Raw genomic sequence first — 25,921 nt, 5'->3', positions numbered from 1 at the left:
CTCTAGTATAGATCCAGAGCTTCATTGAAAAAAAAAAAAACAAAAAAAAAAAAAAAAAAAAAAAAAAACACTTTTTTAGGAATCAGATCGTTTTCTTACCTGATGCACAAAGACATCCACAGGTGTCTCCAGCTCAGCTCCTTCTTTCTTGGTCATTGTGAGGAAGCCAAAGCCCATTCTAACATTGAACCATTTGCAGATCCCAGATCCTTGAAAGGTTTCTAACTCCCCACTTTTAGAAGACTCTGAGGAGTCTTCTACAGGCTTCAAGAATCCTCCTGTAAACAAATAATAAAAAACAGTTAATTTTGGAAAGAATTTAACTAAAATGTGAATGGAGCATAAAAAAAAAAAAAAAAAAATCCCCCACACACAAAACACACCCGACTACTTTTCACAAGACCAAATTATACCAACAGTTTTGTAATAGTAAAAATTTAAAAAGGCAAAATACAAATTAGAAGAAGAATAAATCACTTTAGGATAACCATTGGATTACATGAGCAAATCCATCAAGGAAGCAAATTCAATTCAGTGTAAATGTTATGAGAAAACCTGACAAGAACCAGCTCCTTTATAGGTAGGTTCATGGGAAAAAAGTGTAATGTTATTAGATCAACAACTTATATTATAGGGGCCATTTCTTTTTTTTTTTTAATAAAAAGGGAATTTGAAAGTTTCTATTTCCGTGAAACGTTGGCAAAAATTGAAAACATTTTAGAGAAATGTTCACCATTTAGGTAAAATGCATGAGAGGGAATCTAAAAAGGTGTTTTGTATAGCTAAAATGGACTTAAAAGCACACACACACACACACACACACACACACAACAGAAAAAATGCAAAGACCACAAACAATATTACTAAACTACTCCTAAATATACACTGCCTATCCTGATTTGCTAGTACAATGGCAATGTTCTAAGTTCAGTAAACCATAGCACCAATCAAATTTGAAGTTGAAATTAAAGCCCTTAAAAGGTTATTGCTAGTTGGTCATTAAGCTTTATAAAATTTGCAAATAGCGGCAATAAATCCAAAACCTAAAATGTAATTTATTGCAGCTTACCAGTTCTTAGATGTGGTGGCGAAATTATATTTTTTTCCCTCTGTTTTCACCTGGTGATCTGGCAAGTAACACACCCCCTGTATTAGAGTTCCCTCGACTGTGAATAAGGCCGGGTTCACAATAGCCACGGCTTGTAGCAGGGGTCCGATGCGTCCCTGCCCTATGAATTTTATGCCTGAATTTGGACCTGAAACTGAGCCAAAGACGCACAGGACCCTTTTCCAGCGCGAACCATGGCCGCCCTGGGGCTGTGTGAACCAGATCCATTGAGAGCTGGTCACAGTCTTCTGTCATGCAAATTGGATGCGGGGGGGAAATGCATCCAATTCGCATAAGTGTGATCCTAGTGTAAATGAGCACATTTGGACAGCATCATTGTCATTCTAGGGGGGGGAGGGAATGTTAGATGTACTATCAGATTTAAATACATTAACACATTTAAGCCAAATTCCAGCTCACACTGCAGTTACAGAAACAGTTTTTTCCCCTTTTTAGGAGGAGAGCTTGTTCTATTGAAAAATTAGAACACTAATGTTCCCAAAACCTTACATCAATTATTCCCCCTGATCTCCTTGTTAATGTTGGAGATGCTCCACATTTTGTCCTGTGAGAGTGTTAAAGATTTCTGGTCACAAATTTAAACACTGGATTCGGAGGTTTACTGATATCCAGATGATGCAGCTGCTTTCCTGTTGCATTTGACCCCCTTGTCCTTGAAATGTTACAAGTGCTCCTTCTTACCTAATTTACTGAACACTGCAGGAGGAATGTAACCCACTATTCTGGAAACAAAACCACACCCTCTTCCATTAATGGGCCATACACACTATACAAATTGTCTTTAGATTTTTTCCTTTAGATTTACCAAAATCCTATAATATAGGGTCAAATCTAAACACTTTCAATTTGTATGCAATCAGGCAGGCACTTGCACTACATAGAAAAGGTAAATCTAAAAGGAAATCTACCAACAAAAGTTGTATAGTGTGTATGCAGCTTAAGGCTTAAGCTAGATACACACTATCCAACTTTTGTGGTTAGATTTCCTTCAGATTTACCTTTTCTATGTAGTGCAAGGGCCTGCCTGATTGCATACAAATTGAAAGTGTTTAGGTTTGACCTCATATTATATGGTTTTGGTAAGTGTAAAGGAAAAAGTCTTCAGAAAATCTTATAGTGTGTATGGCCCATTAGTTTGCCAAAATCCCCTAATGAAAGATCTCATGGCTGCAGCACACCATAGAAAGGAACGAGTTCATAAAACATGGTTTTACTGGTCAGAATTTACTTTTACATCTGAATATTTAGATATTCTGGGCTCTCAACTGTGACACCCTTGATAGTTCCTTTAGTGGTGATGCCTTTGACCCCAACAGACTTCCTTGAGCCAGCTCTACTTGGGAAGCACACTCAACTTTCTTTTCTTTAACCCCCCCCCCACCCCACCCCGAGCCTCTTTTTCTCTTCTCTGGTTCATTCCTCCCTTTCCCTTTTTTAGTATTTTTTTTTTCATTTGTGTAAAAAAAGTTATACAGGATATAAACTTGTCATCAGGGGTCCTTGGGCGAAAGGAGCCACATGGCTATTGTTTTGATAGACTTTATATCTGCTGGTGATTCTACTGTTGGCTTTATTTCTGTATGAGTACCATGCTCCTTGTTTGTGGGAGCCTGTATGCTCCGATAATCCCTGTATGATGTAAAAACTGATAAAGAATCAAAAATAAAATAATGCCCAATCACATCTAAGAATTTTTAAACTGTACTATAATAAATGCTTTTGGTTTTTATACCACTTTAACTGAAACTTTAAACTACTTCAGCTTTCTAGACATAGTAGGGTTGATTTACTAATGGCTGGAATACACAATAAGAAAATCGGCCAAAAATTTCCGTTCAGTGAACAATCGGCCGATATTCTACCCGTTAATGCCCAGCTATCAATGACCGATATCGATATTGTGAACGAAAAATACAGTTTGAAAGAAAATTCTGTCATCTCATTTGCAAATGAACGATATTCTATACATTGGTGTTAAGGTCGTTCATTTGAAATCTGTAGATCATCATCACGCTGAACACTGTCTCGATGGTCGGTGGACAACGGTCGGCGATATTTGGCCCGTGTACGTTGGCAACGTTTTCTACCAACAAACACTTTTTCATTAGTCGGTGGTCGAATGATCGGGCGATATTCTAATCGCGTATTCCCGCCATAACACTGGAGAGTGCAAAATCTGGTGCAGCTTTGCATATAAAATAATCAGCTTCCAAGTTTTTTTGTCAAAGCTTAAATTGAACAACAACACTCTCCAGCTTTAGTAAATTAATTCCAGTGTGTCACACTCTCCTAAAACAGTCACTGGAACTAGTCGCACTCTCCTAGTCATTCCAGATCGGAATTGGAACTAAAAGTGACCCAAAGTGTGGATGGATTATTGGTTCTTACAGTGGGAACAAAACACATTGAAGTTTGCCATTCAATCTTGTAGTAAATTCTAAATCACAGTACAACATAGGAGATCTTAGATTAACAATGGCGACTTTGGTACCACAAATGAAATTGTAGTGTATAAGTATAAACTAAATGTGCGTAGAAGTTATTTTCAATGATTAGAGCACATTTATTCTGTCACAGATGAGGAGAATTCTGCTTACAAAAAAAAAAAAAAAAAATCTACATTTGGTTCAGGCCTCACGCGCACAAGACATAAAAAAAAAAAAAAAAAAAAAATTAAATAAAAAATAAAATATTGGGAGGTACCTACACGTGTGTTAGCACTTTAATGTTCAACCCAATGGCCAGAATAAAATATTCTTGTGGCCAATGGAATGAATGAGAACTGAATCGCTTGACACGCCTAAACGTATGTGCAAAATGTGGCTTTTGCTGTGTTTTTTTAACTGCTTTTTCCTGCCAAGAGCAAAGGCATTCAGAATAGCTGAGCAAACACCAAGTGTGCATGAGGCCTCAAAATTAAGTATCCTGTTACTTTCCCAAGCATGGGTGAAAGGGCATTTGGTATACGATACAGGAATTCTTATACCATGGCCCATCATCTTCAAGGCTCTGGAAGCTCCAAGCCTGGTGAGTTTTGATATGCTAATCTCAAATTTTTGCAGAGACTCACATGGGCTGGCCTGCCATCTCTTGCCTCATGCAATTTAATATTGGATATTGAAGCAATGTCTAATGGGCTAGAACACCAGAATATAAATATTCCAATGGAGACATTTGTTCTGATGAAAACTGTAAGAGAAGCTCCCTGACTTTTTTGTACAAGATAAGACATTCCCAATAAAACAAAAGGAGAAAAATAAAAAAAACCTGACAGGAGTTTTAACCATTTCAACTTTTTAGGGGTGCAACAGGCCCCCGTCCCTAGTCCTCACAAATCCGCTCCCTGCCTCTGCCCCCTGCACTTTACATTGCCCAGCCAGCAGCCATCCTGTTACCCAGTGCCTGCACATAAACCCTATCACACCACCACCTGCTGTGGCTTGCATGTGCAGTTATTACATGCAGTCTGCAGATTTCCCCTTTCAGTGCCACAGAGAGCTCTTCTTCCCACACCGGAAGACAAAAAGACTTTCCCCATGGCAGTGCTCCTGATGTGGCGTGGGTGAAAGTGGCTGGAGCCTGTTGCTATGGCACCCTGATGCTAAGCATTGGCTGCCTGGTTTTATGTCAGAATGGGGACCAGGGGGTGAAAGACCTTTCTATGGGAGGCAATTGCCGCCTGTACCTACAGGAACCCCATGACTGTGGTTGGGCATCAAGACTCTCCCCCATCTGCATACAGTGACTCAGAAGCCTCCTAATTGCACTCCGTTCACCACTTTTCCCACCCTTCTGTGGATTGCCTTGTGTGCCTGATGTTGCGGTCAAATCACTCTGTACTTCAATCTTTTCCCACAAGGATTTGCTGTTTTTGAAGCCTGCATTTTTTTCCACCAAGAAAACCCTATCAGCTTCTTGAATTGGACAGACATTTGCTGAGTCCTTGCATTATAATCCTTAGCTGTGCCATATTGCTTCTTGTGACCCTAAACTTACCCTTGGCTGTGTTATATTGCTGCCTGTGACCCTGCTGTTTATTCTTTCTGATTTATTGCTGCCCCTGTTAGTCCGGACTAACCTAGCTGTACCTGGATTACTGCTCTACGACTCAGGACTTATCCTTGCGGTTCCATAGTGCCGCTTTGAGTCCCAGGGCTCACTATTTGCTTTACTGTGATGCCGCTCTAGACTTATCTTCTGCTGTGCCATATTCCTATCCTGCCAGTCTCTCCTTGTGCCTTTCAATGTTACTTCTGGAATCACTCCTTGTTGCTGCACTCTATTTAGCTCCTTCTCACCTACGTATGATTTTGTTCCATTTCCCTAACTATACCACACTTATCTCGCACCCTGTTCTGTGCACTGAAATTCCCCAGTGGGCACTGTATAAAAACCTGTGCCCAACTGTGATGCACTAGGATAGCAGAGAGGGAGAACACACAAACATTAACGTTTTCACTGGGGTTGATTTATTAAAACTGGAGAGTGCAAAATCTGGTGTAGCTGTGCACCAGAATAAGCTGAAGTTAGAAGCTGATAGGCTACCACGCACACCTGCACCAGATTTTGCACTCTCCAGTTTTAGTAAATGAATCCCACTGTGTTTTAACAAAATTAGCAGTATTTGGAGATGATCATTTCTTTGGCCACCCAGAGACCTGCAAAAAATGCTCTGACGTCCATACATGATCACACTACCCTCAGGCATGGGGGGGGGGGGGGGAAAATCAGCTGGCAGGTCCATGAATAGGAACATTCTCCTGAATGGAGAGGAGAGCGGAGGGGGATGAGCAGCATTAGTAGACACCACTAGCACGGCTTAGATCAAGTTAGAGCAATAGCGGTGGATATCCTAACCTCTTTGATTCCCACGACAGCAGCTGGCCAATGTGGTTAGGGTCTGTCTACAGACATGAGATAATCACCTGATCCATTCGCCATCTCATGTCTATGGGCACTTTATGGGAACATATTGAAATAAAATTAAATTTTCTTGATGTGCTGCCAATGATTACAAGCAAGGAGGAAGCAGTTTACTAAAAGGCTTAAAGTCTGTTCCTTTGATGTGGGAGCCCATTGGCTGGCCATACATTATATAATTGTCTTATTCAATTTCCTTTAGATTTACCTTGAACTATGAAGTGCAAGGGCCTACCTAAATTGCATGCAAATTGAAAGTAGTTAAGGTTTGATCTTATATTGTATGGTTTTGGTAAATCTAAAGAAAAAAAATTGTACAATGTATGGCCAGCTGCAGTCTGAATCCAGTCTAAAGGGCCAATTTCAGTTAATATTTGTTATTAGCAAACACTGGAAACTGAGGGCCCCTCCTGCTATCTGTGGCTTTAACAGTTGCTCTTTAAAATATGGGAGGAGGGAGGGTCAGGGTACACACTAAAGGTAGTCCTAGTGCTGGCTTTTCTAATTTATTAATTGCTTTTTCAAAACAAGACTGTCAGTAGGCAGATTTGATAGAGTCTCAAAAAACTGGTTGAAAATGGCCACGTCGGGAGACTATCATCCTGAAGCTGGCCATGAACTATGCAGGTGGCTCCATTAGCATCCTTTGACTGGAAAATTAAAAAAAACAAAAAACAAATCTAAGAGTGTATGGACAGCTTAGGTCTACTTAACTCCTATGACCTGTCTGACCATAGCTAGAAATAACAGGCAAGAAGTTAAAACACAAATTGCTTAAATAAGATGTAGAATCGCTGCAACATTGGGTACATAAATTCTCAGCATGCTGGGAAATTTCTAAGACCAATAAAAAAAAAAAAAAAAGGAGGATTCTTAATGTTAAACTGCACTTACAGTGATCTTTAAATTTAGACCGCTCTAAATCAGTATCATTTCTTGATGTTGGGTGGCATCAGCCTGTTTAATAGAAACCGGCCAACATTTGGTCCGTGTGTATGTGGGCCAATAGCGCTGACCAGGTGGGGTGTGGGGGGCATCCCTCTTGTCAGGACACAATAGAAAAGCAGAGGAGATTGCTGTATTAACTATACAATGTTAATACAGCAGCTCCGACCTGAGCGATCAGGTTTTTTTTGTTCAGCCCGCTGGGTTAAACTAAAAATGAATAAATAGTGTGTGCCAGGCTTTAAAAGCTTGTGTACATTGAGGTCTCTCAGGGTCTCTGAAATGTTCATGATGGATATATTCAAAAAAGAAAAGGTTAGATTATCAATGCATTTGCCCCTCTGTAGAATTTTTGTATCATTAATAGGGACAATGAAATCCAAAGCACAACAAGCAGATAAAAAATAGTTATGTACATAGTCATGATATTCTTTGCAATCCACATTTGAGCACATGCTGTTTCTACAGATCAATAGTCTGCACCATTTACACAAACTGATGACCTGTACTGACATGTATATGAAAGCTGAACTCCAGGGATGATATATTTGGTACACATACATTGGCATATTGCAAGTATACATATGCAATACCCAATTAGGCTCTGTGGAAGCTGTAAAATCACTGCAGCTACTTCATTGATAGCAAAAGTCTTCTGGGGACCATGCTGAGTGACTGCCCTTCTGCATAGTAACCATGGGGGGGGGGGGGGGGGGAGCTTGTCCAGCACAACCACCATTCAGAGAATGCCTTGTATTTTTCTCAATGAATGCAAAGTGTTCTCCAACCAATCAGACGAAGTCAAGCGGAGGGGCACTGATGCCACCTCCAGTGGTGCTCAAAGAATATGGATATTATATTTAATCAAAAAATAATCTACAGAAGACAATTAGTGCATGGACCACTGCAACATCAATGTTTGCTAAAAAAAAGTGTGCATTTTCTTTTGAGCTATTCAGATCAGCTCCAACAGCCAGCGAGTACTTAGTGGGCATAAGTAACATGTACCAGGTAACCATTTTGACTTTAGTAGAACTAGATTTAGTAAAAGGAGGAGTCTATAGCTGGCCAAAAATATTAGCAGTTTATGAAAAACAAACGGTCGCACAAAATGTCTTACAGTATATTCGATGACAAATGCTGTTCAAAAAGCACTTTAAAATTTGTATTTGCTTGTATTTGATTTTTTAATAAATGCAATTTCCCAAACAAAAACCACATTCACTGTTTGAGATTTGTTAAAAAAAAAAAAAAAAAAAAAAAAAAAAAAAAAAAAATTCCAGCCTGCTCCTTTAAATTTTTTTTGTCTAGAACGAGCATCAAAATTTGACCCCACTAACAATTAGATAAAAAAATAGAACTGAAATGAAAAGTTTTTTTTAAACAAAATTCTCTAGTGTACAGCCAGATTATGGATCTTAAACTTAACCTGTACTAAAAGGAATATGGAGACTGCTCTTAAAATGCTAATTGCCAGACGCTCATACTCTGATGCAGTGTATTCAATACGTTCTGATGCATTGACCTGGAACAAGCATGCAGATTGGGAGTTCTGGCTTTGCCCAGATTTCTGTTGCTGCATACATATTTTAAGACATTCAGCAAAAACAACATACATCCATTCTTTAGTAGAACTTTGATTGAAATTTTCATTTTAGGAACGTTTGACTTTGTTAGTGGAATCAAATCAAATTTCATTTTTAGACTAAAGTAACAAGAAAATTTGAGGAAGCAGAATGGAAAATCTTTTCTCAAAATGAATGAATTTCTAAAAAAGTGTAATGTGCGTCTCATTCAGGAATGTCCAATTATTCTAAAACAGAAGGTTAAATGCAAATTAAAAATTACTTATTTTATAAGTACTTTTTGAACGATATTCGTCAAACTTTTTATTGTATGTTAAAGGCCAGTTTTATTCTAGCAAGCTGACTATACATGTTTTATTCGATTGTATAAGCCTTTATGTTTAGAGGGAAATGTACTGAAATCTAAATGTGTGTAGGCTTACATAAGATCCAGTGTACCCAGGTTGTAGATGAAGATTATGTTGTTGCAGGTTGTAAATGCTGGCCAAATGCAACACTGTTTAATTTTGCAATTAGTCATACATTTTTATTATAAGATATGTTTAGTAACATTCAATCCAAAGTTAGTAGAGCTAGTTTAAGACAAAAATATATATAAAATAATAATTTAAAGACATTCTCTTGGAAAAGCCATGACAGGTTAGCCAATTTATATCTTCCAGCAACATGGGATTTCAATATTGTGTTTAATTAACAATTCTTTACTCATCATCAGCATTAACCATTGAGTAAATGTCAGTTCCATGCTTCCAAACTCAGTATTTAGGCATTGAAAAATTCAAAAGGATTACTTGCAATAATGTGGAACAATGTAGTCGTAGTAGTGTATCATAACTGGTATAACTAAGCAGATTCTGAAAACTGCAGCAATGCATCCACATAACCATAATAAAGTGATCCAAACACTAAGGAACACAGCAAACTTGTTTTACAACAAAACCAAAGTTTACAACAAGCATTGCAAAAGGTAAAAAACCTTAGCTCATGTTTTTTCCTAAAAAGGTTAAAAAAAAAAAAAAAAAAAAACCCACCACACATTTTAACCCTAAAACTCTCTCCACTTTCACTCAATAGCCACTGTTACAAGATCAGAGCAATTCACTAGCTTGCAGCAGAAACAAGGGCAGGTCTTACACTCTCCCAAAATCTGGATACAAGAATGTCCCCAAAGAAAATCAAAGCTTAGTGGCACCCAGCCAACTCCATCCCAGGCTAGACACCCATCTCCTCCAATCTGTCGGTGCATCCAAGACCTTTCCCACAGTCACTATTCATCACCTGGAATCTCAGCGTTGGTAACAGAACCCATTTAGGAGTTCCTCTTGAGTTAATGAAGTATCCCAGGAACTCCCTTGAAGTCTTGTATCAGCCAAAAGCCTGTAGTCTTAAGTCTAACTAGATCCTTCACCTTCTCAAATCACCCTTCCTCCCCCAAACTAGTTAAAAGAAAAAAAAAGGAAAATGCACAAAAGAGACAACAAGGTTTGCTACATCTTCTTGGGACAATAGAGATGGGAGGGCAATTGCCTTTGAAAAGATCCAAAATTTTGCAAGACAATGGTAGGTCAACTGGGAAAGCTGCCCTCCCCCTCTCTTCCCAAAGAAAACCATTTCAAAAATTTTGGCAAAATCACCTTTTCAGATTAATTCCATGGCCCGCCCCAACCCCCTCAATCCGATCACCTTGTGCCATGCTGAGTTTAAGGTTAAGTGGTGGTCCTGTATCAGAGGTCAAGCAGAGCTCCCACGTAGGTCTTCATGACGAAATGTTGTCATGTTGTCACACTCATGCTCCTCGTCTAGAAAGATTCAAAAAGGGCTCGCTCTCAAAATAAGAGCACCCTGTGGTTCTGGGTACCCAAACTATCCAATCAGCAGTAGAGACCACCTGCCAGGACAGAAATGAATGACTACCACACTTGGGCACACTATTAAGACCTCCCATATGAAGCCCACCTCCCTGGACAAATGTAGCTGAAAGATGACCAGTCAGGGGTTGAGCTGACCTGGAATGATTTCCCAATTCCATCTCCTCTTAAATCAGTCCCCTCCCCCAGGGCACAGGAGAGCAGAGGGGAGGGGGTGTTGAGGAACACTTGAAGTTGAATGGGCAGTCTTTCATAGAGATATTTAAAGATGATGCAGATGCTTATGATAGGGTTTTGAATGATCTAAGTAAATAGAGGTGCACCTTTAATTTCAGATATTACTAAGAAAGAGGAGTCGGGGGGACATGCCTAGGACTAATGATTGAGGTATCTTACCTGTTTTAAATATCCCAGTGCAGATAAAGGTACTGTTTTTCTTGCATCTTGCACAAATGTATGGGTGTACATTGTGAATGTGTATAACAAACCAATCACATTGATGTCTGCTTCCACCTATCAGCTGGAGCTGCTAAAGTGTTTGGCTGTCTTTTGTTACTAGGTGTTGTTGCCATTAGGAATGCATTGATCAGGAGACAGAAGGGTCAGACTCCCTGTGTGCTGCTGGCTCCAAGAGTCTTCTGTTTTTAAAAGGTGATAACTCCATTCAACCCCCATTGAGAGTCACACCCATGCATGGGACAAAGGCCCTGCAACCAGTCTGCAGTTTCCGGTGGTCAGTTTAAACTGGTCCTGGCCACTGGTTTTAATTGAAACTTTTAACTCTTCAATGCCTGCAGTGACACCATGGTGGGAAGGTGGGCTGCCTGGAATGTCTCTTAATGCCCAAAGATCATATCATCAAATAGGATGCACAGGTTTGCATCCTTAACCAACACAAAAAGCTTCAATAGGGCTCAGTACAACCTAAAAGGAATGCTGTACACTACAAAATAGAACACACATAAATATATTTAAATATTGCTTGAGGGAATTCTGTACACTACAGAATAGAACACACATAAAATATATTTATATGTCTTTTGAGCAGAGGAAGTTCACACTGACCATATTTGCCCCATATATGTTCCTTGTGTGTAGAATGTGTATAATTGTTTGCATCTCTATGTGGGCTATGGAGAAGACAAATGTAGGAAATCTGTTGGCCATAGAGCACATTTTTTAATAGAATCCAGGGCTTTTTTTTCAGGGGGAACGTGGGGGAACGCAGTTCCGGCACCTCCAACACTGAATGTATTTAAGTGCAAGGGGTGCTGGGGTGTGCTGGAAGGTCTATTGATGATGGCCGCTGGGGGATTCATTGTCACAAGTGGGGATCTATTTTTGCATGGGGGTCTATTGTTTATGGAGGAGGATCTATTGTTGCTGGGAGGGATATTATATTTCTGGGTAGTTTGTTGTTGCTAGGAGGAATCCACTGTTGAGAGAGAGGTCTATTGTTGCTGGCTTCTGGAGAATATAGTGTTGCTGCTGTAAGTCTATTGCTGCTGGGGTGGTATTTTATTGTGGGGGGACATTGTTGTGTGGGTGATCTCTGGTTTTTGGGGGGTCCATTGTTGCTGGCTACAGGGGATCTATTTTGCTGCTTTCCTTGTTATAATTAACAAGTTCAATACAAATTACTTAGCACCAAAGAATGATACTTGGTTCTGTGTTCTCTAAAAGGGGGGGGGGGGTACCGGGAGGTGGGTAGGGGTGAGATTAAGGGATGTGCTTGGGGGTCTGTATGGGGCAGAGGCAAGGGGCGACACAGAAGAGGGAGTTCCTGCACCTACTCTCTGAGAAAGAAAGCCCTGATAGAATCTTTATTTAAACATTATAATTGCATACAAAACAAAGGTGATTATAGACATATGGAGGTCCATATCATGGAAAACCATACAGCACACGCAGTTCGTCTTGGGTCACCAAAAAGCATACAGAGAAAACACAAATAACAATAAAAACAGATCACATGGGATCTGGGGGTCCTGTGTGGACCCCCGTGCTGAGGTGATACCTGTTGTTAGACCTGGCGATCTAAGGGGCACCATATCAAGCTAAGAAAACACATAATGTATAATGGGCAGCGCAGAGATCACCATTAACTGGTGACATCACAACAAAACCTTTAGTAGGTAAGCGCAAAGGTTTAAAATCGCCAGAAACCCCCATCCTCCATCCCAGAAATAAAACAAACAAAAATGACGGGGGGGACGGGGTGAAGTATAACAATGTAAGTATACAGTATAGGATATAGTTGGTGTTTGTTGTGTATACTGCTGCGGAACAATGCGATACTTTGGACGCATACTTAGAAGTAAATGATACAAGCTTTTCATACAGCAGAGACATCTTCAGATATAGAGTGCTTTCAGTGACCTTTGTTAGTGGCACCTCAAATGCACCAAGTAAAGCCCTGTACACACGTACAGATTGTTGGCCGACCGATCGGCCGTCTTTTGTCCAGTGTTGTTTGTTGGTTGAAATGTACTCTAGACTTGCACTGGACTTTTGTTGGCCAACAAAAAACAACTTCATGGGAATTTTATAGGGTAATTGGCGCTGCCAATATTTGTAAAAATTCGCGCGGAATTCTCTCTATATCAAAAACCAACTTCAGAAGTGATGTCATGTGCTGGTTTACTTTCCGTGTGCTTTTTCTTCTCTGAGCATGCCCAGTCTTGCTCATCTGATTTTTGTCTGCCGAAATCTGTACTGACTGAGAAACAATTGGCCGTTCTGTTGTTGGCCAACAAAAATTTTATAGCCTGCACACCAGATTTTTTTCGGCCGAAAAGTCTCAGTTGGTTGTCGGAAGCATCATACTAACAAGCCTACAATCGGCCGATCGGACGTTGGCCGACAATTTACAGCCAACAATCTGTGCGTGTGTACAGGGCTTAAGATGTGAATTTTTGTGCATACAAAAAAATGTAAAACGGTACATAGGTGACACAGTGGTGAAGTGGTTGGCACTTTAACCTAGCAGCAAGAGGGTCACTGGTTCGAATCCCAACCACGACACTACCTGCCTGGAGTTTGCATGTTCTCCCTGTGCTTGCATGGGTTTCCTCCGGGTACTCCGGTTTCCTCCCACACTCCAAAGACATGCTGGTAGGTTAATTGGATCCTGTATAAAAAAAAAATTGGCCCTACTAGTTATGTATGAATGTGAGTTAGGGACCTTAGATTGTACGCTCCTTGAGGGCAGGGACTGATGTGAATGTGTAATGTATATGTAAAGCGCTGCGTAAATTGACAGCGCTATATAAGTACCTGAAATAATAATAATAATGAGCTCTGTTGCCATATTTATCATGTGTTGGGCAGCTCATTGAAACGATGGGCTGCCCTATTTGCGAGGAGCAGCAACGCACAAAAAAAAAACATACATAAACGCAAAGTCCAAAGTATTGCTACACTAGTGTAAATGGGACTTAAATGCTGCACAGGCGACGTGAGTGTAAATCAGTTGCTGAAAGGTAATGACACTGGGATTGAGACACAGTATACAGTTGATGAATACAAGATGGCTCATGGCAGTGATGTCTCTTTAATGGCATGTAGGGTCATCACTGGGTTTATAGGGTCCAGCATGGCCAACAGTGGGTGGGAAGCTGGTCACAATCACCTCTTCTGGCTGGAACATGAGGGTGGGGGAGGGATGGAGAGAGCTTCCGATTGCTTTCACCTTTTTAGGCAACGGAAACAAGAGTAGTGGGGGCAGAAAGGAAGATAAATATACCCAACATAGCTGGGATTCCTGGCAATTTACAGGGAGGGGAAGCAAGCAGCCGGCCAAAATTTCCCATGGTTCATTCATTGAGCAACTGATGGGTGGTCCGTAACCAGGCATTTAAGAGGAGATTATAGCAATTGGTTTTCTTCAGCCTAATAGGCAATGTAATGTCCCTTTCCAGTGGGGGAAGATGAGGTTTAATGTCCCTGCTTACAATTCACCTTTGGACTACTGCTAGATAACCCACTAGGAAGACACTCAATTGTATCTGCTCATTCTAACCCAGATCACTGAAGCATTGGGAATACACAGCTTCACCTGAAGGCTCAATCAATCCTAATGTAGGGTTTATGGCTGCCAATGGGGCATTAGTGTGCTTTGTAACTAAAAAGTGCAACCCTAGATTTAATTAAAGCAGCTCAACAACCCTTTACCCATTATTATATCAATTCATTTTGATGTCAAGTCAAACAAGAATATAACAACATAAATTAGTTTATTATGGGTTTAGTCATGTAGGCTTTTTCTATCATTTACAATGTTTGTAATACATATTAGTATGTGGCACCATCTCCATTTTTATTTTTATTTTTGGATGGCGAAAGGAAGCCTTAGAACCTTTGTCAGGTGTTTACTACCGTTTGTTTCCTGTCCCATAGATTCACCCTCTATATTTGGCTTATTGATGGAGATGATGGAATATCCAACATTTTTTCAGTTGTCATCAGATCAGTAATAGAGGGGAACTCTTTTGATGGGGATGCCTGTTCTGGTGAGAACTGTCTTCTGCCTCGTACACACGCAACGATTATAGGCCGACCGATCGGCCGTCTTTTGTCCAGTGTTGTTGTGTTGGTTGAAATGTGCTCTAGACTGCACACGAATTTTCTCGGCCAACAAAAACCAACTTCAGAAGTGATGTCATGTGCTGGTTTACTTTCTGTGTGTTTTTTCTTCTCTGAGCATGCCCAGGCTTGCTCATCAGATTTTTGTCTGCCGAAATCTGTACTGACTGACGGAAAATCGGCCGTTCTGTTGACGGCCAACAAAAATTTTATAGCCTGCACACCAGATTTTATTTGGCCGAAAAGTCGGAGTCGGTTGTCGAAAGCATCATACTAACAAGCCGAAAATCGGCCGATCGGACATTGGCCGAAAATTCACGGCCAACTATCGATGCGTGTGTACGAGGCATTAAGGCCCGTACACACGATAAGAAATTCAGAAGGGAAAATTCGTCCAACGACCGATCTGCCGATTTTCGGATTGTTAGTATGGTGCTTTCGACAGCCGACTCCGACTTTTCGGCTGACAAAATCCTGATGTGCAAGCTATATAATTTTTGTCATCCGTAATACAACGTCCGATTTTCATCTCATTAGTACAGATTTCGACGGAAAAAAATCCTAAGAGCAAGACTAGGCATGCTCAGAGACGAAAGAACACATACAAAGCAATCCAACACATGACATCACTTCTGAAGTAGAATTCTGTCGTACGGGAAAATTCATATGAAAATAACCTCTTCACTTTTCACATCAGACTAGCATGCCACAAAAAACGGACGACAGATCGTCCGATAATCTGATCGTGTGTACGGGGCTTTAAGCTAGCCATACACCATCAGATTTCTTCCGTTCAGGCCCGTAGGCTGAACAAGAGAAGTCACTTGATTCCCACATCCATATTACACTATGGATAGTCAAATCTGCAGTGCTGGCTATTTTTATTCAGACCACCAGCAGCTGTTAGAATACCTGAATAGTTACTGCATTTGGTTGGATGCAGATTCTGCTTGACTGAGAATTTTCCACCCAACAAAAGTTACACACAGAACAAATTTCAACGGATTCGGTAGGAATTGCATAAAATTCGATCCACGTATGGCCAGCTTAATAGTGGCATAGAACATTTTCCTTTTAAATCACAATCTGTCTCCAAAATAGAGTAGAGGAAAATCTTCCCAACAATTCATGGATTAAAGCAGAGCTAAACAGACCAAGTCCCTTGCTGATGCCATCATCTTCTTTTGGGTGCTGGTCTTCATCCGTCTTCATTGGCCAGCTTGGGATGACGTCAGTCAAGCACATGTGCAGGAGTTCAGTCATTGGAGCACACAAAGCCCTGTACACACACACCAATTGTTGGCCATAAATTTTCGGCCAACGTCCGATCGGCCGATTGTCGGCTTGTTAGTATGATGCTTCCGACAACCGACTGCGACTTTTCGGCCGAACAAAATCTGGTGTGCAGGCTATAAAATTTTTGTTGGCCGTCAGCCAGTACAGATTCCTCAGTCAGTACAGATTTCGGCCGACAAAAATGTGATGATCAAGACTGGGCATTAGGCACACTTAGGCTTCTTTCACACGGTCCGCCTCCACAGGCGGATCCGTGTTGCTCAGCGGGGATCGATCCGCGATCCCCGCTGAGCCGGGCGGATGACAGCTCCGTCTCCGCTTGCAGAGCGGAGAGGGAGGTGTCTCAGCACCCGCTGCCCTCTATGGGGGATCGGAGGAGAGCGGACCGCTTGTCCGCTCTCATCAGATCCGCTCCGCTCCGATTACTGAACGGATGGAAAAATAGGGTTTCCATCCGTCCAGATTTCAGCACAGGATCGGATGCGGATGGCAGCGGGTGTCAGCGGAGGTGACCTCCGCTGACACCCGCTGCCCCATAGAGCTGCATGGAGGATCCGATCAGATCCGCCTAAAAAACTGACAGGCGGATCTGATCGGACCGCCCGTGTGAAAGAGCCTTAACTGTTTTTTTTCTGCTCTTCATCTCCTCTCCTGAACGTGCTTTTGATGTTTTTTTTGGCTTTTGATGGGTTTTTTTTTTCCAGCCTGTCAACACCTATTTGTACATGGACACATAGGCTATCATAAAGGCGTTTTTACAGGCTGAAAAAACCCATCAAACACCTGTTAAATGGACATTTTTAAGCCCAGTGTGCATATGGTCTAAGGCCCCTTTCACAGATCTGTCGGTTTTTCAGGCAGATCTGAACGGATGCCCCATGCATCTCTATGGGGCATTGGATGTCAGCGGAGACATATCCGCTGACATCCTATGGGATCCTGTCCGTCTAATCCGGACGGATGGAAACCCTATTTTCCATCCGTCTAGCGGATCGGATCAGATGAGAACGGACAGGCGGTCCGTTCTCATCCGATTCCCCCATGGAGGACAGCGGGGATCTGACACCCCCATCTCCACACACAGAGCGGAGACAGAGCTGTCATCTGCCTGCTCAGCGGGGGATTGGCGGATCGATCCCCGCTGAGCAGCACGGCTCTGTCGACGGAACGGAGCAATGTGAAAAGGGCCTAAGGGTTAAAGCTTTTGGATTGAGTGGAGGATTAGAACCCCTATTTAGTTTTTACTGCTATCTCGGGTTCTGCTGGAGAGATTTTCCATCAGTTCCTGTTTCAGTGACAACAGTTTCATCAGACAGGCAATGGGAGAAAATCTGCACAGATAGAAAACCTTACAGGGATTCTAGTCTTTCCCAACTCTACTAAAAATATTTTTATTCCTGCCATTGGAGAATTTTCCTCATTTATTGTCTGGGAAATGTACACAGGACAGGAAACAAGGGGAAATCTCTCTAAGGTTGGCCATACATGGTTCGAATCTCGGACACAGACCAGTGGGGGATCTCGGCGGGTTCATTTATTGTCTGGGAAATGTACACAGGACAGGAAACAAGGGAAAATCTTTCTAATGCCTCGTACACACGCAACGATTGTTGGCCGTGAATTTTCGGCCAACGTCCGCTCGGCCGATTGTCGGCTTGTTAGTATGATTCTGACAACCGACTGCGACTTTTCGGCCGAACAAAATCTGGTGTGCATGCTATAAAATTTTTGTTGGCCGTCACCACAACGGCCGATTTTTCATCAGTCGGTACAGATTTCGGCAGACAAACATCAGATGAGCAAGACTGGGCATGCTCAGAGAAGAAAAAACACACGGAAAGTTAACCAGCACATGAGATCACTTCTGAAGTTGGTTGTTATTGGCCGAGAAAATTAGTGTGCAGTCTAGAGCACATTTCAACCAATACAACGACACTGGACAAAAGACGGCCGATCGGTCGGCCAACAATCGTTTGCGTGTGTACGTGGCTTAAGGTTGGCCATACATGGTTCGAATCTCGGACACAGACCAGTGGGGGATCTCGGCCGGTTCAGCAGGAACCGGCCAAGATTTGAACAGTTAATGGGCAGGCTGAATGTACCAAGTTGATCGATCAATCAACTTGGGTACAACCAGCCTGCCGGATTCTCTTGCAATTATTTCTAGAAGCTGCTAGCAATAATCACTGTCTTCTCCTGGCAGGGATGGACATCAACACTGTCTGTAAATTTATTTTCTGCAACCCTTCCTCCCTTCCCTTCCAACCCTTCCCTCGCTCCTTGTATGACCAGCTTAAAGCTGGATACACACTATACAATTTCCGTTAGATTTTTTTCTTTAGGTTCACCAAAACCATATAATATGAGGTCAAACCTAAAATTTGTATGCAATGAGGCAGGCCCCTGCACTACATAGTTGAAGGTAATAGTAAAGGAAATCTATTAACAAAAGTTTTATTGTGTGTATCCAGCTTTAGTAGACACCTTTCACACAGGGCCGGCTCCGTCAGGGGTCCGCATGCGCAGAGGGGGATCTGTCCGCTGATTCCTGACTGATGACTGGTCTGTGTCCGGTCAGCTTATTCAAAGTGGACACAGACACAGCCTGTTCTCCTCTATGATGGTTGTATGTAAAGCCCCGTACACACGTACCGATCGTCGGCCGACGGAACGTCCTACAAATGTTCGCGGCTGGTGTGTTTGTTGTTTGTCTGTTGAAAAGTGCTCAAAACTTGCCCAGGACATTTGTCTTCCGACAGAAAATGACGTCACTACGTTCCACGCACGTTCGCCGCTACAAAAGAGGAAGTGAGTGTTTGGCCGTGACCCTTCTGGGCATCTCGCGCTGATTTCGGTAGCATTTGTTTGGTTTACGACATTTCGCTATTTTCCGAGACATCGTTCGAGAATTTATTATGGCGACCGTGAATTCGTCCGTTGCTGTCGTTAGTGTTGGAGTTTTGGCTCTGAGACGACGTACGAGCAATAGGAAGAAGAAGCGGACCTCCTGGACGAAAAATTGGTTGCTTAACCGTGATCAATTTTCTCATATGTCCTTGCTGAGGGAGCTCCAGGAAAATAATCCTGATGACTTCAGGAATTATTTGAGGATGACGGATCCCATCTTTTACCGTCTTCTTGCCCTGGTGTCCCCCTATATTCTGAAGCAGGATACTTGTATGCGGCTTGCAATTACTCCTGAGCAAAGGTTAATTGCGACGTTGAGGTATCTTGCAACAGGGAGAAGCCTGCAGGATCTGAAGTTCACCACAGGCATCTCCCCCCAAGCTCTTGGAGTCATTATCCCTGAGACCTGCTCTGCCATCATCAAGGTCTTGCAGAAGGACTATATCAAGGTATGTTTGATTTTTTACATTACATTACATGTATTACTAGTTTCACCTGAATTATGATGTTTTTGGATGTACAGCAATTGACACAGGCCATTATTTGTAAACTACCCTCTGTCCGCATGCACATAGTAGTAAAGATGTAGATTATCTTTAACCATTTGTAAAATTACCCACTAACCACCCCACCATTCTCTCCTATGTGTCCCTAAACGCATTGCCTGTTAACAGTATGTCGAATTTATCTAATTTTATTGCTTTCCCTCAAACAATTATTCCTTGGCCAATGTTTTAGTACCTAGTTAATGATTTATCTAAAATACATCAGTCCATCCATTCCCACCTATGATTCTGTATGTTTATGTAATGATGTTAAAACCTTCACTGACCACAAGCCCTTATTGATGTATAAATGCCCAGTTTTACTTACCCATCCCCCACCCACATGCTAAATCTCAAAGTCAGCATATACCAAAGCTCAAGTTCAGAGGTCTTCAAACTATGGCCCACCAGTTGTTCACGAACTTCAATTTCCATCATGCCTAGTCATGTCTGTGAATGTCAGAGAATTACAAGGCCTCATGGGATGTGTAGTTCTGCAACAGCTGGATGGCCGTAGTTTGTAAATCTCAGCTCTAGCTGGTGAGTATAATGGGCCATACACACTAGAAGATTGTCAGAACAATTTATCCTTCCGATTTACCAAAACCAAATAATATAAGGTCCAACAAACACTTTCAAATCCTATGCAATCTGGTAGGCCCTTGCACTACATAGAAAAGGTAAATCTGCACGAAAAAGTCTTCAGAGAATCTTCTAGTGTGTATGGCCCTTTACAATATAAGAACAATAGGAGGTTGAAAATAAATGTATGTAGATGTTACATCCCCATATCCAAACCTTTGCCTTCCTGTTGTATATTTTTTTAGCAAGTTGCATAAGCATTTAACAGACAACTGTGTGTGTAATTAATAATGTGATGTGCTCAAGCACTAATTTTTTTTTTTTTATTTTTTCCCCACAGTTTCCTTCAAACGCAGAGCAATGGCTGGAGATTTCTGATCAATTTCTGGAGAAGTGGAATTTTCCCAATTGTGGGGGTGCTATTGATGGGAAGCACGTCCGCATTGTCCCCCCTCCGAATTCCGGCACATTTTTTTATAATTATAAAGGTTTTTTTAGTATAGTCATGCTAGCCATAGTTAATGCAAACTATGAGTTTATTTTTTTGGATATTGGCAAAAATGGCCGCAATTCGGATGGGGGAGTTATTGATCAGACGGAGTTCGCTCGTCGTCTAAAGAACGGCACTCTGAACCTGCCATCCAGGGAGCAAACTGTTGAGGGTATGAGCTTTGTGTTTATCGCAGATGAGGCTTTTGCGCTTGGGGAGCATCTCATGAAGCCCTACCCTCAGAGGAACCTCACCCCAGACCAAAGGATTTACAACTACCGGTTGTCCAGAGCTCGCAGAGTTGTGGAGAATGCCTTCGGGATAATGGCCAACCGGTTCCGGATATTCCTGACGTCCATAAACCTGGCACTGTACAAAGTGGATAATGTGGTCTTGTGTTGCTGCATTTTGCACAACTTCCTACGCAGGAATGCACAAAATTATGTATTGCAGCAACTGGATACTGACCCTGCTATGCCAGGTACAAGTGGAGAGGCCCAACCTTCTAACCAAGTGGAGTCCATGCCGTCAATGGAAGTTGGACGGTCAGCATTGGCATCACACAGGGCCCGTCAGATCCGCCAGGAATATCTGGACTATTTCGTGGGGAGAGGAGCTGTGTCCTGGCAGCAATCACTGTCACACACCCATTAATCTTGTTAAAGATTGGACACACAAGATAAATGTCAGAGATATATTATTTTTCAACACATTAAACAAAAATTGCAATGATTCTGTATTGTGGATTATAATCATTTGGGCACATATGCCAAACACAATTATTTGGGTTAATCATGTGTTATATATGTGTGACTTTGGAAGGGTTAATACATTCATCAGTGTGTTTCTTGACTGTAGTCTCTCACCAGCTGATCCAAAGTGATGATGGCCATGTGTTATTTTTTAGCCAGTGGTGTAAATACAAGGGCCTTCTGCACCCCACAAAATGTACACAAACCCTGTCACAGTGAGAACTAGGTCACACCCAAGGTTCATCTAATGTCACCTTACATTGGTGTTCATTGTCCAGAATTTGCCCATACTATATATTTCATATAATACATTAGGGTATTAACAAAGTACCTACACCTGTTATGTTGTGTTCATTTATGACATCCTTCTCACTGCCCACCAATGTTAGGATATGTCAGTGTTATGTGAAACTTGATCATTGTTCATCTCAAAGAGTTATATATATAGGTAATGGAAAGTGAACTAGAGCAACGAACAAGCAATACACTATAGATTACACTGATCTCCCTACACTGATTGCTACTGGCAATATCAATGCCATATTGAATCCTAGGACTGCTAGTACCTTGAGTGTTGAGTCACACTTATGCGATGCGGGAAGTCTGCGACTTTGCAGCCTTCCAGCATTGCATAAGGGTGACCCGCCACTTACTTTTTGCACAGGATTGTATTCCACAAGTGTTAAGCACTGTGCGATCCAATCCAGATACATCAGAAATAAAGGGTCATGTGCGACTTGTATGCGTGTTCAGTGCGAATGTAGCCATACAAAGTGTATGTCTCAATTCACACTGCACATCTGATGGCATGTAATATCGTAGCGCACTGCTCCTTTATTACATGCGATCAGATGTTCATGCGAAAATCAGCTATACAGTTTGTATGGCTCAATTCGCACTGCACTCGCACAAAAGTCGCACATGATGCATTTATTCAGCCGCATCAGGATAGGATCGCACAATCGTTCAAACTTGTGTGATCCGATCCTGTGTGAAATGTCAGATCGCACTGTGATATGCGTTAAAACTGGGGGTATCTTTAACATTTCATTGACACCTCCAGCAACTCGCATATGGCAGTGTCCAAAATGCTTTCATTAACATGTAAATATGGGAATAGGACAGCCATCATACATTTAGTGCTTCTTTACACAGCTTTAGACCTCGACCCCCCAACGAAAGTCTAATAAAGAATTGAACACACATTGTTGAATGTAAAAACGTTTTAGTATCAAATATTCACAGGGTTAGGGTTAGGGTTAGGGTTAGGGTTAGGGTTAGGGTGTTGTAAAGTGCTTTTCCCAAACTTGGGTACACTCTTTAACATCTGAGTGTAATTAAAATGCCCTAAAACATTATAAAAAATTTGTAACATCAGGAACATCCCAATACAAACATTAAAAACCTAGTAAAATTGTGGCTTAAAATTTGCCAATCATGTCCACAAAATTGCGCATTTTGATTTGTAATGCCGTTGCAGTCTCCTTTATTTGTTCCAGGTCTGCGCAGCATTGGAGAGCCTCACGGGTCAATTTGGCTAATGTGCAACTATGTAAAACATGGTCTGTAAAAAATAAAAAAAAATGAGTCAATGTGAATCACCTACATGAGGTCATAATAATAGAGAAACATTTGGTGTCCAGGTAATCTTAAATTCCTCTCGAGTTAATACCTACCCTGTTCTTATGCTCTTTTGCCCTAGGCTCTTCTTCTTCCTCCTGTCCTCCTCCGATGCTGTTGCTGATGATTCTGCCGGTCTCCTGAGCTTACTATATATTCATTAGGGGTGTGAACGCATGATGACGTCATTGTGAGGGCATGGTTGTAATGTATATATATTAAGATGCAGAGACCAGAGACGGGCAGAATGCACGGCAACAGCATTGGAGGAGGACAGGAGGAAGAAGAAGAGCCTAGGGCAAAAGAGCAGACAACATAAGAGCAGAAGATTGGACAGCAGAAGACTGGAGAGGAGAAGATCCAAAGAGCAGAGTGGAGAAGACCGGATGAAGATCTTTAAGAACATTTCATAAACGTCTCCTGTCGTTATTCACATACACTTCCATTTATGTGGTTAATGTGTAGGGGTACTATGTACCCCATACCCATTCACATAGTGATTGGGGTCTGGGATCTGGGGGCCACCCTTTGTTAAAGGTTGCTTCCAAAGTCCTAGGAACCCCCTGGCCGCATGACCCCCCAAAACCACCAGACAGGGTTGTGGGGATGAGGCTCTTGTCCTCCTCTACATGGGAGTAAGGTGCTTTTGGGTGTGCGGTGCAGAGGCCCCCTGGCCCAAAGCAACAAAACCCCCCCATGTTGAGGGCATGTGTCCTGCTGTGGTCCAGGGGGTGTTTGGTCCGCTTGCTCGTTCTCTTTCCTGGCCTGACAAGCTGCATGCTTGTATAAGGGTCTGGTAGGGGTTTTGGGGGTAACCCACGCTGTCTTTTTGTTGTGGGCATACCCTCAAACTCAATACCACACACAAAAGGCCTGGTTGTGAACTTGGGGGGACACCCACGGTGGGTTGTTCAATTTTTTGGTGTAGTTCCCCCTCAAAAATCTTCACAACGCAAGTGGCCCCGCAAGTCAGAGCATCCTGATCCGACTTACGGTGCGACTTCCATTCAAATAAAGAGGCTCCCATAGGGAACTAGTGTTGTAAATTGGAGGCTAAAAATAACACTGATAAAAATCATTCTGAAAAAACCTACGTGGGCACACAATTGGCTCTTGGACACTTGGTCCTGGTTCCTCCACAGTTTCGGAAGTGGCTTCCACGCTGCTTGCCAAGTTGCCAGGAGATCGGGGTTCTGACATGGCTGGGGATGCCACATCCTGGCATGATGCAACATCTGCAATGTAAATTTGTAAGGGAATACAAGAATATAAGGTTAAACAATCATTGCAAATACACATATTTCTATGATCCCACTACACAAAAATCTGTGACTACCAACCTTCTTGTTGCTCTGGTGTCTCATCACTTGTTGGCTCCACCAGGATTATTTCCGGAATAATGTCTTCATCTACATAATACAAAACATTGGCCATATCATAAAAGTCACAAGAGGTACATTTGTTAGGACATGGTGCCCTGCTTGATAGCTCTTTTAGTAACAAATATGAAGACATGTACATGGTTATCTACGAAAAATATGGTACATTAATGTTTGACAGTGCATAGGAACCAATTACCTTTAGTGGAATCTGTGCCACCTTCTGTGCCCATGTCCTCATCTTGTTCGGCAACTGCCGATGGAGCTGCCAGACCTCTCCTCCTCCTTTCCCATAGTTTGGCACGGAGTTTACGTTTTTCTCCTATTTAAAGGTTTGAATAATAATCTGTGATTAATAGGAATGTTTGCTGAGAAGATTCGTGCAGGAAAGAACGTTCGTTGCAACACAATACATATATTTTTAACTATGGCTTCCTGACTTTTAATGTCATATACTAAAACATCAACAATAGATCGATCAAATCACGACATGACAACTAAAATGAGTAATCTAACTTTTTACATAGACATTATAATCTAGACATGTTAATACAACATACACAAAATTATAAAAAACATATTGCATGATTAAAAAAATAAAGAAAAAATAAAACTTACTTTTTTTCAAAATCCGATGGATTTGGGAAAGCTGATCCTGCTCACGGTGTTTGAGGTCAGACCACCGTTTCCGAATCTGATCTTTCGATCGCTCGACACCGAATTTTTTGACCAAACAGGCCACCACCTTGTCCATGATGCCATCTTTCCTGGCATTGGGCCGATCGTAATTTGCCAACTTTCCATCGTAATCCATTTTTTCTAAAATGGAGACCATCTCCACCATTTCTGGCTTTGACATGGGTGTAGCCCTTGATTTTCGGGTGGCCCAATCACTTCGGCCCCCACTAATTGAGCTCCCAGATTGTTGAGACATGGTTCGTAATTAAACAATGATTATTCCACTGCCTCAGGTGTGAGTGTCGCATGTAGGCCTGATCTTCGGCACGTACACACCCCTGCACAAGCCCGCCACTGGAGGAGGAGTTGACGCCTGCGCTGTATTTAAAGGACGCCAGATCGTTCGGCCGACGATTCGCTAGCGGACATATCGAGAGTTGGAGCACGATCGAGCGGCGAATCACGACTTTTCCCCACAAACAAAGGTACGACTCTTTTAATAGAAAGTGTGTGTTTTGGGCCCTATACAGCTTTTATTAGGAATATCTTTATTATGTGCCAAAATACATGCTCTTTTAATATGTTTTGTGTTGTTTTGTGTCTTGCAGGCATATACTGTCCTGCAATATGGTGGACAATT

The 25,921-nt window shown here is 41.9% G+C and overlaps 1 protein-coding gene across 1 annotated transcript in view; it reads right to left on the bottom strand.

Moving 5' to 3' along the window:
• LIN28A (lin-28 homolog A) overlaps positions 1-25,921 on the bottom strand; it is a gene marked incomplete at both ends in the record, with an annotated part of 109,175 nt that overhangs the window by 11,447 nt on the left and 71,807 nt on the right. Inside the window, one exon of the mRNA XM_082248059.1 lies at positions 100-278. Within this exon, the coding sequence (XP_082104185.1) occupies positions 100-278 (179 nt within the window). The remainder of the gene's footprint in view (positions 1-99; positions 279-25,921) is intronic.

This window comes from Pelophylax lessonae, assembly GCF_965119305.1.
Source record: "Pelophylax lessonae genome assembly, chromosome: 2".
Lineage (NCBI taxonomy): Eukaryota > Metazoa > Chordata > Amphibia > Anura > Ranidae > Pelophylax > Pelophylax lessonae.
This window is presented reverse-complemented; position numbering and strand designations above follow the sequence as displayed.